Source organism: Aquarana catesbeiana, linkage group LG01 (assembly GCF_042186555.1).
Source record: "Aquarana catesbeiana isolate 2022-GZ linkage group LG01, ASM4218655v1, whole genome shotgun sequence".
Classification (NCBI taxonomy): Eukaryota; Metazoa; Chordata; class Amphibia; order Anura; family Ranidae; genus Aquarana; species Aquarana catesbeiana.
The window spans coordinates 516,459,634-516,474,256 of NC_133324.1; the positions used below are offsets into that span (position 1 = coordinate 516,459,634).

The 14,623-nt window shown below is 42.7% G+C and overlaps 1 protein-coding gene across 2 annotated transcripts in view; it reads left to right on the forward strand.

Moving 5' to 3' along the window:
- Window positions 1-443: 443 nt before the first annotated feature.
- PALM (paralemmin) overlaps window positions 444-14,623 on the forward strand; it is a 117,214-nt gene continuing 103,034 nt past the window's right edge. The window contains exon 1 of one of the 2 annotated variants that reach the window (XM_073594045.1): window positions 444-619. In XM_073594045.1, coding sequence (XP_073450146.1) covers window positions 615-619 — 5 coding nt within the window. In that variant the 5' untranslated portion in view covers window positions 444-614. The remainder of the gene's footprint in view (window positions 620-14,623) is intronic. The other variant, XM_073594046.1, reaches the window with a different exon arrangement.

Below are 14,623 nucleotides of genomic sequence, written 5' to 3' on the forward strand. Positions count from 1 at the left end.
CAATGCAGTGTGTGTGTGTGTGTGTGTGTGTGTGTGTGACAGTTTGCACCAATGTGAAAAGAAAACAATAATTAAAAAAACCTGGCCATTTTATTGAACAGGGTTTTTTAGTTAGATAGAGACAAATCAAGCAAAGTGCATGAATGTGTAGAGTGCAGCATGCAGAGGGGCTGGGCAGAGGACTCCCCACATTCATCCTACATTGGTGTGATGATCAGGAGCTGTCACAAACCAGTCACCAATAAAAACATTAGCAAATGTCAGGGCCAAGGTAAGGCAATCCGGTGCCGCAGAATGGCTGATAAATCCAAGGTCCCCATAGAGCACAGAGAACTGGGTCTGTGTACATGGGAAGGACATTTACAAGGTGCAATATATCGGATCTGATGACGTCTCACTTGTAGAACGATTCTGAATGCAAATTTGGATTGAAGCGACTGTAATCTCTGCTGCCAACAGAGGGCGCCAAACACGTGGCGATGGTATGCAGAGGCTACTGCCCTATCGGTGCCTCCCTCCTTTCACACTCATACTAATACATACGAATAGACTCTCAGGGCCAGACCAGGCTCTGCCGCCTGCACATCACCCCGAGCTGTACACGAGCGTGCACCATGGAGTGAGTACTACAGGCTTCTGTATACTAAAAGCTACATACTCGGAAATGCTTGATTCCTTCTGCATCCCTGTATCACTTACCTCCTCTCATCATCCTACATACCTTCCCTGTATCACCTACCTCCTCCTCTCATCATCCTACATACCTTCCCTGCATCACCTACCTCCTCTCATCATCCTACATACCTTCCCTGTATCACCTACCTCCTCCTCTCATCATCCTACATACCTTCCCTGCATCACCTACCTCCTCTCATCATCCTACATACCTTCCCTGTATCAACTACCTCCTCCTCTCATCATCCTACATACCTTCCCTGCATCACCTACCTCCTCTCATCATCCTACATACCTTCCCTGTATCACCTACCTCCTCCTCTCATCATCCTACATACCTTCCCTGCATCACCTACCTCCTCTCATCATCCTACATACCTTCCCTGTATCACCTACCTCCTCCTCTCATCATCCTACATACCTTTCCTGTATCACCTACCTCCTCCTCTCATCATCCTACATACCTTCCCTGCATCACCTACCTCCTCTCATCATCCTACATACCTTCCCTGTATCAACTACCTCCTCCTCTCATCATCCTACATACCTTCCCTGCATCACCTACCTCCTCTCATCATCCTACATACCTTCCTTGTATCACCTACCTCCTCCTCTCATCATCCTACATACCTTTCCTGTATCACCTACCTCCTCCTCTCATCATCCTACATACCTTTCCTGTATCACCTACCTCCTCCTCTCATCATCCCTCATACCTTCCCTGTATCACCTACCTCCTCTCATCTCCCTACATACCTTCCCTGTATCACCTACCTCCTCCTCTCATCATCCTACATACCTTCCCTGTATCACCTACCTCCTCCTCTTATCATCCTACATACCTTCCCTGTATCACCTACCTCCTCATCTCATCATCCTACATACCTCCCCTGTATCACCTACCTCCTCCTCTCATCATCCTACATACCTTCCCTGCATCACCTACCTCCTCTCATCATCCTACATACCTTCCCTGTATCACCTACCTCCTCCTCTCATCATCCTACATACCTTCCCTGCATCACCTACCTCCTCTCATCATCCTACATACCTTCCTTGTATCACCTACCTCCTCCTCTCATCATCCTACATACCTTTCCTGTATCACCTACTTCCTCCTCTCATCATCCTACATACCTTTCCTGTATCACCTACCTCCTCCTCTCATCATCCCTCATACCTTCCCTGTATCACCTACCTCCTCTCATCACCCTACATACCTTCCCTGTATCACCTACCTCCTCTCATCACCCTACATACCTTCCCTGTATCACCTACCTCCTCCTCTCATCATCCTACATACCTTCCCTGTATCACCTACCTCCTCCTCTCATCATCCTACATACCTTCCCTGTATCACCTACCTCCTCCTCTCATCATCCTACATACCTTCCCTGCATCACCTACCTCCTCCTCTCATCATCCTACATACCTTCCCTGTATCACCTACCTCCTCCTCTCATCATCCTACATACCTTCCCTATATCACCTACCTCCTCCTCTCATCATCCTACATACCTTCCCTGTATCACCTACCTCCTCCTCTCATCATCCTACATACCTTCCCTGCATCACCTACCTCCTCCTCTCATCATCCTACATACCTTCCCTGTATCACCTACCTCCTCCTCTCATCATCCTACATACCTTCCCTATATCACCTACCTCCTCCTCTCATCACCCTACATACCTTCCCTGTATCACCTACCTCCTCCTCTCATCATCCTACATACCTTCCCTGTATCACCTACCTCCTCCTCTCATCATCCTACATACCTTCCCTGTATCACCTACCTCCTCCTCTCATCATCCTACATACCTTCCCTGTGTCCCAGTCTTCTTCTACCACCTCCTCTCATCATCCTACATACCTTCCCTGTATCCCAGTTTCCCTGCACCACCACAATCTCTGTGCATCCTGTGTACACCATCCCTGTATCCTATCCTCCCTGTATCACCTACGACCTCCTCTCATCATCCTATATACCGCACATGTATTTCAGTCTTCTTCTATCTCCTCTCTCTCATCATCCTCTACATCTTCCTATTCCAGATGCCTTGTATCAACTACTCTATTGCTCCGTACACACGGTCGGACATTGATCGGACATTCCGACAACAAAATCCTAGGATTTTTTCCGACGGATGTTGGCTCAAACTTGTCTTGCATACACACGGTCACACAAAGTTGTCGGAAAATCCGATCGTTCTGAACGCGGTGACGTAAAACACGTACGTTGGGACTATAAACGGGGCAGTGGCCAATAGCTTTCATCTCTTTATTTATTCTGAGCATGCGTGGCACTTTGTCCGTCGGATTTGTGTACACACGATCGTAATTTCCAACAACGGATTTTGTTGTCGGAAAATTTTATAGCCTGCTCTCAAACTTTGTGTGTCGGAAAATCCGATGGAAAATGTCCGATGGAGCCCACACACGGTCGGAATTTCCGACAACACGCTCCGATCGGACATTTTCCATCAGAAAATCCGACCGTGTGTATGGGGCATAACTGTGTATCCTGCATACCTCCCATGTATCCCATCCTCCCTGTATTACTTACCACCACCGCTGATCATCCTGCTTATCTCCCATGTATCCCAGTCTCTGTATGTTACCTACATTTATTTATGGTCATCCTACCTACCTCCCATGTATTCCAGTCTTCCTGTATTACCAACCTTTGGTCATCCTACGTACCTCCTATGTATCCCAGTTTCCCTGTACCACCTATCATCGCCTCTGCTAATCAGGCCCATCTCTCCAAGTATCCCTGTGTCACCTACCATCCCCTCCCATGATCTTACACATATTATATGTATCCCAGTCATACCGTACCACCTAACCACTACCTCTGAACATCCTACATATCTTCCATGTATCCTGGTCTTCCCCTATCGCCTACCACCACCTCTGATCATCCTACATACCTCCCATGTATCTTTATGTTTTCTTGTATCAACTACCCTCACATGTGGTCATCCTACCTACCTGTTATGTATTCCAGTCTCCCTGTACCAACTACCATCACCGCTGATCATCCTACATACCACTCATGTATCCCAGTCTCCCTGTATCACCTACCACCACCTCTGATCATCCTATATACCTCTCATGTATCCCAGCCTCCCTGTATAACCTACCCTCATATGTTATCATCCTTCATACGTCCAATATATCCCAGTCTCCCTGTATCACCTACCACCACTTCTGATCATCCTACATACCTCTCTTGTATCCCAGTCTCCCTGTATCACCTACCTCATATGTGATCAATCATCCTTCATACCTCCAACATATCCCAGTCTCCCTGTATCACCTACCACCACCTCTGATCATCCTACATACCTCTCATGTATCCCAGTCTCCCTGTATCACCTACCCTCATATGTGATCATCCTTCATACCTCCAACAAATCCCAGTTTCCCTGTATCACCTACCACTACCTCTGATCATCCTACATACCTCTCATGTATCCCAGTCTCCTTGTATAACCTACCCTCATATGTGATCATCCTTCATACCACCAATATATCCCAGTCTGACCTGTATAACCTACCCTCACATCTGGTTATCCTACATACCTCCAACATATCCCAGTCTCCTTGTACCCCCTACCACCACCTCTGATCATCCTTCATGCCTCTAATGTATCCTAGCCTCCCTGTATCACCTACCCTCATATGTGACCATCGTATATACCTCTAATGTATCCCAGTCTCCCTGTATCACCTATCCTCACATCTGGCCATCCTACATACCTCTAATGTATCCTAGCCTCCCTGTATCACCTACCCTCATATGTGATCATTCTACATACCTCTAATGTATCCCAGTCTCCCTGTATCACCTACCCTCATATGTGATCATTCTACATACCTCTAATGTATCCTAGCCTCCATGTTTTACCTAACCTCACATCTGGCCATCCTACATACCTCTTATGTATCCCAGCCTCCCTGTATCACCTACCTCCACCTTTGATCATCCTACATACCTCTAATGTATCCCAGTCTCCCTGTATCACCTACCCTCATATGTGATCATTCTGCACACCTCTAATGTATCCCAGCCTCCCTGTATCACCTACCTCCACCTTTGATCTTCCTACATACCTCTAATGTATCCCAGTCTCCCTGTATCACCTACACTCATATGTGATCATTCTACATACCTCTAATGTATCCTAGCCTCCATGTTTTACCTAACCTTACATCTGGCCATCCTACATACCTCTTATGTATCCCAGCCTCCCTGTATCACCTACCTCCACCTTTGATCATCCTACATACCTCTAATGTATCCCAGTCTCCCTGTATCACCTACCCTCATATGTGATCATTCTACACACCTCTAATGTATCCCAGTCTCCCTGTATCACCTACCCTCATATATGATCATTCTACACACCTCTAATGTATCCCAGTCTCCCTGTTTTACCTACCCGCACATCTGGCCATCCTACATACCTCTTATGTATCCCAGCCTCCCTGTATAACCTACCACCACCTTTGATCATCCTACATATCGCTCATGTATCCCAGTCTTCACATCTTGTTATCCTACATACCTCCAACATATACTAGTCTCCCTGTATCACCTACCACCACCTCTGATCATCCTACATACCTCTCATGTATCCCAATCTCCCTGTATCACCTACCCTCACATCTGGTCCTCACTCTCCTACACTGCCGAAAACTCATCTGATCAACATCCCCTCCTCTGTCCTGTCCCTCTCCTGTTTACATCTTACCTTCCATATATTGTTAATTTTCTTGTATGCTTATTCTTTACACCCCTTCATTTGTATCATGTGCCTTCCTACAAGCAGAACACATTTGCAATCCTTCTGTGTTCTTGTATTCTCTTTTTCCCCCTTTGATGTTATTTATACCACAGCCCATCCATTACACATCCCCTCCCTTTAAATTCCTGCAATCCCTTTATATCTTGCAATCCTGCCTATCTCCTGGCAATACCTAAGGTCCCTCTGCCATCCCCTGTTATCTCAGTGCACCACCCCCCACCCTATGCCGTTTTGATCCCTGTAGTGCTTTCTGAAATTCCTGTTCTTCCTGTAATCACATCTACTCCCTGCATCCCTGCTGCTGTTCTGCCACTCCTCGTATATCAGAGCTGCCGCTGATTCCCATCTGACTGCCCTATATTCCCTTAATGTTGTATGTCAGCAGTTCTAAAAGTCCCCGAATTCTATACCTTTGACTGTCTCCTTCCCTTGTCTTAGGTGCTGCACTTAAAGCTATTCTATTTTGGTTTATTGACATGACTTTTCCTGCCTTTCCTTTAAATAAGATGGTTGTGGGGAGTATCCCTTTAAGTTTCTGTGATGGCTACAGCATGAGGAGGTAGACTCTCCCTGAACCCTCTTCACCACCTGTTGGCATTCCTGGATTCACCTCCATTGACTTGTTTGTGGGGTCCATCTATGTCATCTGCACTTGTATGTACATAACCGCTGGTGCAGGAGCTCCCTTAACTGAAAACGCCTCTTGTTCTGCTCTGGGGGGGGGGGGGGGGGGGGATGGATGCTGAAAATAGACTAGGATGTAAGGTACAAGAAGGGATCCATAGCCAGAGAAGCTGGTGGGAGACAAATCAGGGAAGGGCTGTGGATACAAGAATGCAGAGAGGCTGTGGGGGAGAGAGAAAAGGAGGGGAGGCATCATGGAGTGTAGACAGAATGAGCAGGAAAGGGAACAGGGAGTGAGTGGCCTCAGTACGGAACCAGAGACACATTCCCACATTCCAAAACAAGGTTCATTCCCAGCACAGCCAATCGTGGAATAATCAGAACGAAATGGGAAAAAAGGCGAATGACACGAATAGTGTTAACTTGGAAAAAGGAGTAATACCTAGCACTTGACAAGTAGTATAGTAGCACGCAGCGTCTTATAATAAAGCACAGGGGATATAATATGCCACAAACACAAATTATGTAATAACACACGCGGTGATATAATAACAGCAGTGGTACAGCACAAAGAGAAATATTAGCAGAACTGTTAAAAAAACGTTTTGGTTTTTTTTCGACTTGACTTGCTGCGTGTTTTACAATAGTGTCAGGGTAACTTGGTGATTATTGTGAAAATAAAATTCAGTAAAGAATATTGGTTTTATACACGAGTATACCTGTATATCCCCCGAAAGTTACAAATATGCATTCATGGACATTGTGTCATATACAGTGCCTTGAAAAAATATTCATACCCCTTGAAATTTTCCACATTTTGTCATGTTATAACCAAAAAATTTCAAGGGGTATAAAAATTTTTTCAAAGCACTGCATATATATAGATAGATATATATAGTATTTGTTTTACACTTTTTTTATTGTTGTGCTTAGAAATCTTTCAGCTTTTTTTTTTTTTTTTTTTGCATCACTTGCAGTGTATTTTACAAAAGTGCCAGGGTGATTTGGTGATTATAAAATTCAGAAAATAAGATTGGTTTTATACATGAGAATACACATTTGTTGAGAGCTACCAAATATACTTCCATGGACATCTTGTTACATACTTAAAGCCCAACTCCAGGATATGAGCAGCCCCGTCCCACCCCCTCTAACTCACTGCTGGTATTAAAAAAAAAAAACTTTCCAAATAGCCATTTTACTTACCTGAAGCCACACGTGACACTCTTTTAGTTTTCTATTTACTTCCTGTGGGATTACTGCCTGCATAACATGGACACCTCCTATTGGCACAGGCCACTCTTCCAGTAGCCAGTTCTCTCTCATAGGGCTCACACTGGCACCTTGGGGGATGATACAAACAGGCAGCCGAGCTGCAGTTTTACGGCCCCCTAGTTGCATATTGAATTCTAACATTACAGCTTAACAGGACTGTACACCTTTCACGATTGCCAAGCTTGTGTTTTCTAATGAATGCAGCTGCACCTTAACTGCAAGCCAAACACTTGTTGTGGCATGGTGCTGAAATGTAAAATTGCTATCGAGCCATCTTTTTAAAAATACAATAGCGCGCTCTGAACACCTGTCAGCTGCTGCTATACTGCCCTTTTAAAAGCAATCCAATGCAAATCGATTTTCAGAGGGTGGTAAGCTTACCACCAGCCTGAAAGAGCCCATATGAAAAAAGGAGAAATGGAGCAAGATATCAACCAAACATATAGAAAAAATAAGAATATCAAAATAATGTCCCAAATGTTCAAAATGTCCAAGGGGACAATGTATGGCTACAATAAGGCGTATAGGTATTGGCAATACAGGGCACATATACGCTATAGCTAGGAAGTCCCAAAAGTAGCAATGAAATAACAAAAAGTTCAAATGAGGGTGATACTATGCACCAGTGGCTGCTCTCTTGGGAGTAGAAGCAAATCTCTGGAAGGCAATGTGGAGATAAAGACAAGATGCGCCAATCTAAGTGCAGTATCAAAACGTAACTTTTAATATAAATATAAAAAAAACGAACGGCCAAGTGGCTACTCACAAGGATAAGGTAAAAGTAAGGCACATAAAAACATGTAGATAGCCCAGGGACGTCATCTCAGCTGCTCACAGTGCAGGCTCCAAACGATGTTGACAAAGCGCTGGGGAGAAGGTGGAGAGGCTGTCCGCAGTGTGGAAATCCCCACTGATGGGTGCTAGGCTGTGGGGAAGACAGTAAGACCCAGGTGTCCGCAAGGTGAGCCGGCATCTAGTAGGCACCGAAAGCCAGGACAGGAAGCAGGAACCGGATGCGAACCAGCGTGAAGCGCACCTTGCACTGGGAACAGGGCAGCAGAAATGGCATATGGATGTGTCAGATGACGCGTTTCAATGCATCCGCATTTTCTTCAGATCTGATAGGCTAATGGAGTAAGTATCCTTTTTATAGAGGGGCTGGAGTCTGTCGCTAAGCGACGGCGTCAGCAGAAGGCAGAAGGTACTAGCAATATATACGGGAATTGTTTAAAGCACAAGTAATGATACAGATATTAAAAGGAACTATAAACATATGGAATTCGTACCCTAAAAAAGAGAAAGATGGAATATGAGCAAGTGTAAATAAAAAATGGAAAAAGAAACTCAATATGAAGATGAGAAATGGAAAAATGTGAAAAATGATAATAATATAAAATACGTAATAATAAAGATGAAAATAAAGATAAAAATAAAAATGAAAGTGTATACGTCCAGACAAATATAAATAAATATGAATAAAATAAAAATAAAAAGTAAAACAAAAAGGTCAAAATAGTGAGTAATGTATGTATAAAAATAAATATAACAATAAAAATTAAAATAAAAATATAGATAAAAAATATATGGATAAAAATAAGAATGAAAATAAAAATAAAAATGGAATGAAAATGTATGGAAGGAACAGCATATGCAGTATATGTATGGAATACTACTAGAAAAATTGTATTAAGTGAAAATTCTTATAAATCTACAGACATACCCCACTTTGTATATGAAAAAAAAAAAAAAAAAAAATATATATATATATATATATATATATATATATATATATATATATATATATATGAATTGCATAGGGAAAATTGGTATTGAAAATGAAAAAAAGAAAGCTAATGCGGGAAATGCGGGAAAGGACCAATAAGGGAATGATGGTGATTAACGGAATTTGGTTATTAAATGAATGCTAAATCTGAATAATGAGGAGATCTAAAACAAGAAAGGAGTGAAGAACTATAGGAGAAGTTGGCGAACAGAATATGCATGAAAGCCAATGTAAAAATAAAAATTAAAATTAAATCAAGACTGAAGATACGCACACATGACATGCGTAAATATATATGTCTGTAGAAGATGAACTTTGAAGCTGTATAGGGGTCATAACAAAAGAAAACAGTGGAAACAGTGTGAGAAAGTGGACTATAGCGAGGGGGGAAAAAAACAGGAAGGTCTGTAAGGCCTAAACCAACATAATAATGAGCTATCTACACAAATCATGTACAGTATACATCTAAAAACAATACATATATCCAAAAATGATTATCATCAGAAACCATATAGTAGAACCAGAGAGCAGAAATCATGTTATATTACTGTGTTTATCTCTATTTCTTCGTTGAGGCCATTGGGTGTCATACTGTTTAATGTGTATATCCAGAAAGTTTCTTGCCTAAATAGGCTTTGAAATCTTTTGGCTGGAGTGAAGTGATCTGATATGGATTCAATGACCCACACATTTAAGTCAGAAATGTTTTGTTGATGGTGAGTGGTAAAATGGCGAGCAGTGCTGTATAAAGGATTGTTGGCTTGGACAGCTCTTCTATGCTCTCCGAACCTAGCGCATAGAGTCCTAATCGTTCTACCCACATATAAGAGCTCACAAGGACAAGAAATGCAGTATATCACGTAGGTCGTTGAACAATTGAAAAAGGATTTGAGGGTATATTGGTTGCAATTGGTATTAAAGGTTTTTCTGCCGTGTGTAACATGGGAGCAGGTGAGGCATAGCGCTTTTTTACACCAGTACATGCCAACTAATGGAATGAGGGTAAGTTGTGTGGATATGAAAGATTTTTTCTGAACTTGAATTTTGCTAGGAGCAATTTTTGCCTTAACATTGGGGGCCCTACGATAAGCAAATTTGGGAACAGTAGGTAAGGAAGATGATAAATGAGGATCCTGAGTCAAAATGGACCAATGTTTTGTGATAATCTGTTCCATCTTTTTGTGACTCGCATGGAACTGCGTGATAAATCTGGTAGTTGGTTCAGTATTCTGATTCTTAGGGTTGGGTGGGGTATCTGTCAGATAAAGGGAGGCGGCTTCATTGATGGTATTGGTCGGATAGCCCTTGTCAATAAATTTCTTGGAAAGAGTGGTATATTGGGAACTGTAATCCTCTAATCTGGTGCAATTTCTCCTCAGCTGATGGGTATATTGTTAACCCATCTAGGGTGGTGACAACTGGAGAAATGCAAAAAGGAATTTCCGGCCGTGGGTTTGGTGTAGTTCTTAGTGGCGACCTGGTTGTTAGTATGGAATAATTCCAAATCCAAAAAACAGATTCTGGGTCCATAACAAAGGATAAACCAAAAGGGTTGTTATTACAAAAGGTGATGAAGTCATGCACGGAACTGAGGGGACCATCCCAAATAATAATGATGTCATCTATATAGCGACCATAGAAGACCAGGTGTGCTGAGAAGGTATTGTTGTCCCAGATGCAGCTGGTCTCCCACAGTCCCATGGTCAGATTGGCGTAACTCGGTGCAAAATTAGCGCCCATAGCCGTCCCCTGTTTCTGTAAATAAAACTGACCATCAAAAGTAAAATAATTATGTTCTAAACAGAACTTGGTTGCAGAGATGATGAAATCTATCTGTGATGGATTCAAAAGAGGATTGGAATGAAGGTAGTGTGCAACTGCTTGGAGCCCTACTTCATGGGGTATAGATGTGTAGAGAGAACACACATCCAGAGAAACCCATAAGTAAGAAGACTCCCATCTGTAGGGTTGTAAGAGTTCTATCAAGTGGGATTGATACTGCACTTAGCTTGGTGTATCTTGTCTTTATCTCCTGAAAGAGCCCATAGGCTCCAGAGGCAGGAGAACGCAGGGGGTTAGTGACAGGACAAGTGCCCAAAAGGTAAAAGAGTGGAGAAAAACACCTGATCCCCAGGCAGGACAGAAAATTAGCTTGGCTCATGGAGGAGACTGTAACTTTTATCCATTACACCAGTCGCGGCTGTTGGTCAATTTTGGCAAACAGACCTGGCCGGTCCTCTCACTCGCTCCCCCCCCAACGGATCCTCTCACACTATCGCCACCAACCCCACCACCACCCTTGCCACCCCCAACCCCCCCCGTTGGATTCTCTCACACTACCGCCAACCTCCTCCAATCCCCCCCCCACAATCCATAGCCTTACCTTGTACTGTGGGAGAGGTTGCTGGGGGGACGAGGAAGCAGTACACTGCAGAATCTGTTGGAGAGCTCCAAGAGGCTCCTGCTGCCGGGGCAGATTCTTCTCCTCACGGCCAAACAGGAGGCGGGACTCAGGACCAGCTTCCTGATTGGCCGGGAGGAGAAGCAGGAAGACAATAGCGAATGCACCCCAAGCCTACCCTTTTTGAAGCCAATTATAGTCTCAAGCTCTAATCATGTGCTTCGAAAAAAGAAAAAAAGGCTCCATTGAAATCCATGCGTCGGGGGCCGGACGCATGGATGGAGAGGGCGGCACCCGTGCGCCCCCTATGGACAGGCTGCCACTGCATAACACTACAGGATAATGTTTGGAATCAAGACTGAGGAGTAAGGTAATTGATGCACAATGTACATTTAATTCCTTCTGGAGTTGGGCTTTAAAATTACAAAGATTTAAAAAGTGAAAACAATGTAAACACATGTTCCCATGTGTATGTTCAAGCTGAAGTTTTTCCAAGCAGAGCAAATACAAATGTGTTTTTTACACATATACAGTATATTTACAGTATATATATATATATATATATATATATATATATATATATATAGCATATTGCGGTGAAAGTCAACATACCTGGACAAACCCCTATTACAGGCAGTCCCTGAGTTACGAACACAATAGGGACTATAGGTTTGTTCGTATGTCGCAACACTGCATTAGTAAGTGTAACTTCCGGTCGGAACACTGTGTTCGTAAGTGTAACTGCTGCCTGTGCATGGATGTGGGATGTTCCGCGTGCTTGTTATGTTATCTGGGGCGTAGTACGGCAGTGTGGGATGTTTGGAAGTGCTCGAAAGGTATCCAGGACCCGTGTGAAGCACAAGTGGCTGGCATTTGAGGCCGTTCGTAAGTGCCTGTAGTAGGACCTGTTTACAAAGGACATAACCAGCCCTCCTAACTGAGTTGCCACACACTTGGTCTGGGCGATTCTTATACACTAGACAAATGTGTAAAAATATATGGTACATTAGTGCACACCGTTGCTGCATTGTAAAATCAAGGGAACATAATAATCCTTAGCTGGCTAATGACTTGGAACACCATTTGCCCCTTGTGTCACCACCACCACTTTGAAGTAAGAGAGACAATTTGTTGACACAAGAACCCTGCAGTGAGTCCCATGTATTGCTAGTTGTCTCTGTTTCTGACCAACTGAAATATCATATGGCTGGCTTACTGATTGTCCAACTGTTTGCGCAATCATCCTCCGTACACAGTTGCCTGAGATGGATGTCATGAATTTGCAAGGTTGTGTGTTGACTGTATATATATGAATAATTATAAATAGCGTGTGATCTAAAATGTATCATCTACTGTCTTGTGCACAAACTGTTCATCCCAAAAATTGTACATGTTGCAAAGTTACATTGCTTATAGAGCTTACCTGAGTGCTGGAGAGGATTGGCCACACGTGCATCTTTTTGTATATGTGTAAATTTCACAAAAAGGATTGTTTTTTCTGAAATTGAATAGGGGTTGTGTTATGTAGTAGAATTGTATATGTGTGTGTGTATATATATATATATATATATATATATACATATTATAAATGTATACAAACTCTTTCTCTCTCTCTCTATATATATACAGTGGAACCTCAGATTATGAGCATAATCCGTTCCAGGAGTATGCTCGTAATCCAATGTACTCGCATATCAAAGCGAGTTTTCCCATTGAAGTCAATGGAAACGAAAAACATTTGTTCCACATTGACTTCAATGGGATGCAATACCACATGCGGCCAGAGGTGGGGGGGCGCTGGAGAGCCTCGGAAATGGCCGAAAAGGCCAGAGGGACACTTCGGCTGACCTCGGCTTTCCGAGGTTTGCTGAGGTCAGCCGGACTGTCCTCGGGCCTTTCCGTGCATTTCCGAACGGCGCCTTTCGGCTCTGCTCAGCTCCGGCGCCCCCCCACCTCAGGCCAAAAGAGGTACTGCACACCACGTTTGGCCTGAATCCTGCTCGTTTTGCGAGACAACACTCGCAAACCGAGTTAGGAATTTTACATATACAGTGCTCAGTTTGCGAAACGCTCGTTAACCGCTCAAACCAAGGTTCCACTGTATATATATATCCGGTATGTTGTGACCTAATGAATGATTTGTTTACAAAAGGTTTAAATTGGTCACTAGCAGTTATTTTGTGTCGTGTGGGCTTGTTTTCCATTACTGGAACCAGTAGACATGCTGGATTGTATGTAGAAATTTATAGTAGGGAACAGTTTGGTTCTTCATCCTGTACAATTCATTTTTAGAATGTATTTTCTTTAGTTTTCTCTGTAGTAGTGATTATCATTAAACATCAGACACATTTCTGCTTTGGATGCTTTGAATATTTTGCTGATAAAATACATTTTAATAATATGTGGATCTGTTATCATGTGCTGCTTATTTATTTGCTATGGTGAAATTATGTTGAATTAGACAATACAATCATTCAAAATGTGTCTGTAGTGTATCACTGAGTGAAGGGGAACCAGATAAGCAGGAAGTTGTTTAGTTTATATTTTATATTTCATGATTCATAGAGAAATATGTATTGTAATTTTTTATTGTACATTTTTTATTTCTACATTACTTTGTAATCGATACAAAATCTTTTCTCAGTAAAATTCTATTGTAAAAAAACAAACAAAGAAAAAACACTAATAATGCCTCCCGAATTTCTTTCCTGCAATCCGTGGTTGCAGGAAAGAAATTTGTATCGTGTATGGCCTGCCTAACTCTCTCATTGGCGACAATGAAGGTATTTATTGGCTGTTACAAGCATCAATGAGAAGATGATCAGGGAATTCTGCATGCACAGTCTAATTTAATATAGCTAGAGAAGATGCTAACTGAATGGTTCCACAATATGTCTGCCATTTATTAACATTGAAAATTAGCTTTCTAAGTGTTTGATGACTGTGAGACGTCTGGCTCAAATGTCTATAAATACTGAGCCTTCAGAGGAAATAAGCATACACCATTTCGACTGAGTTGCCTTCACTGCTTTTTGATCGGAGATCAGTGTAGC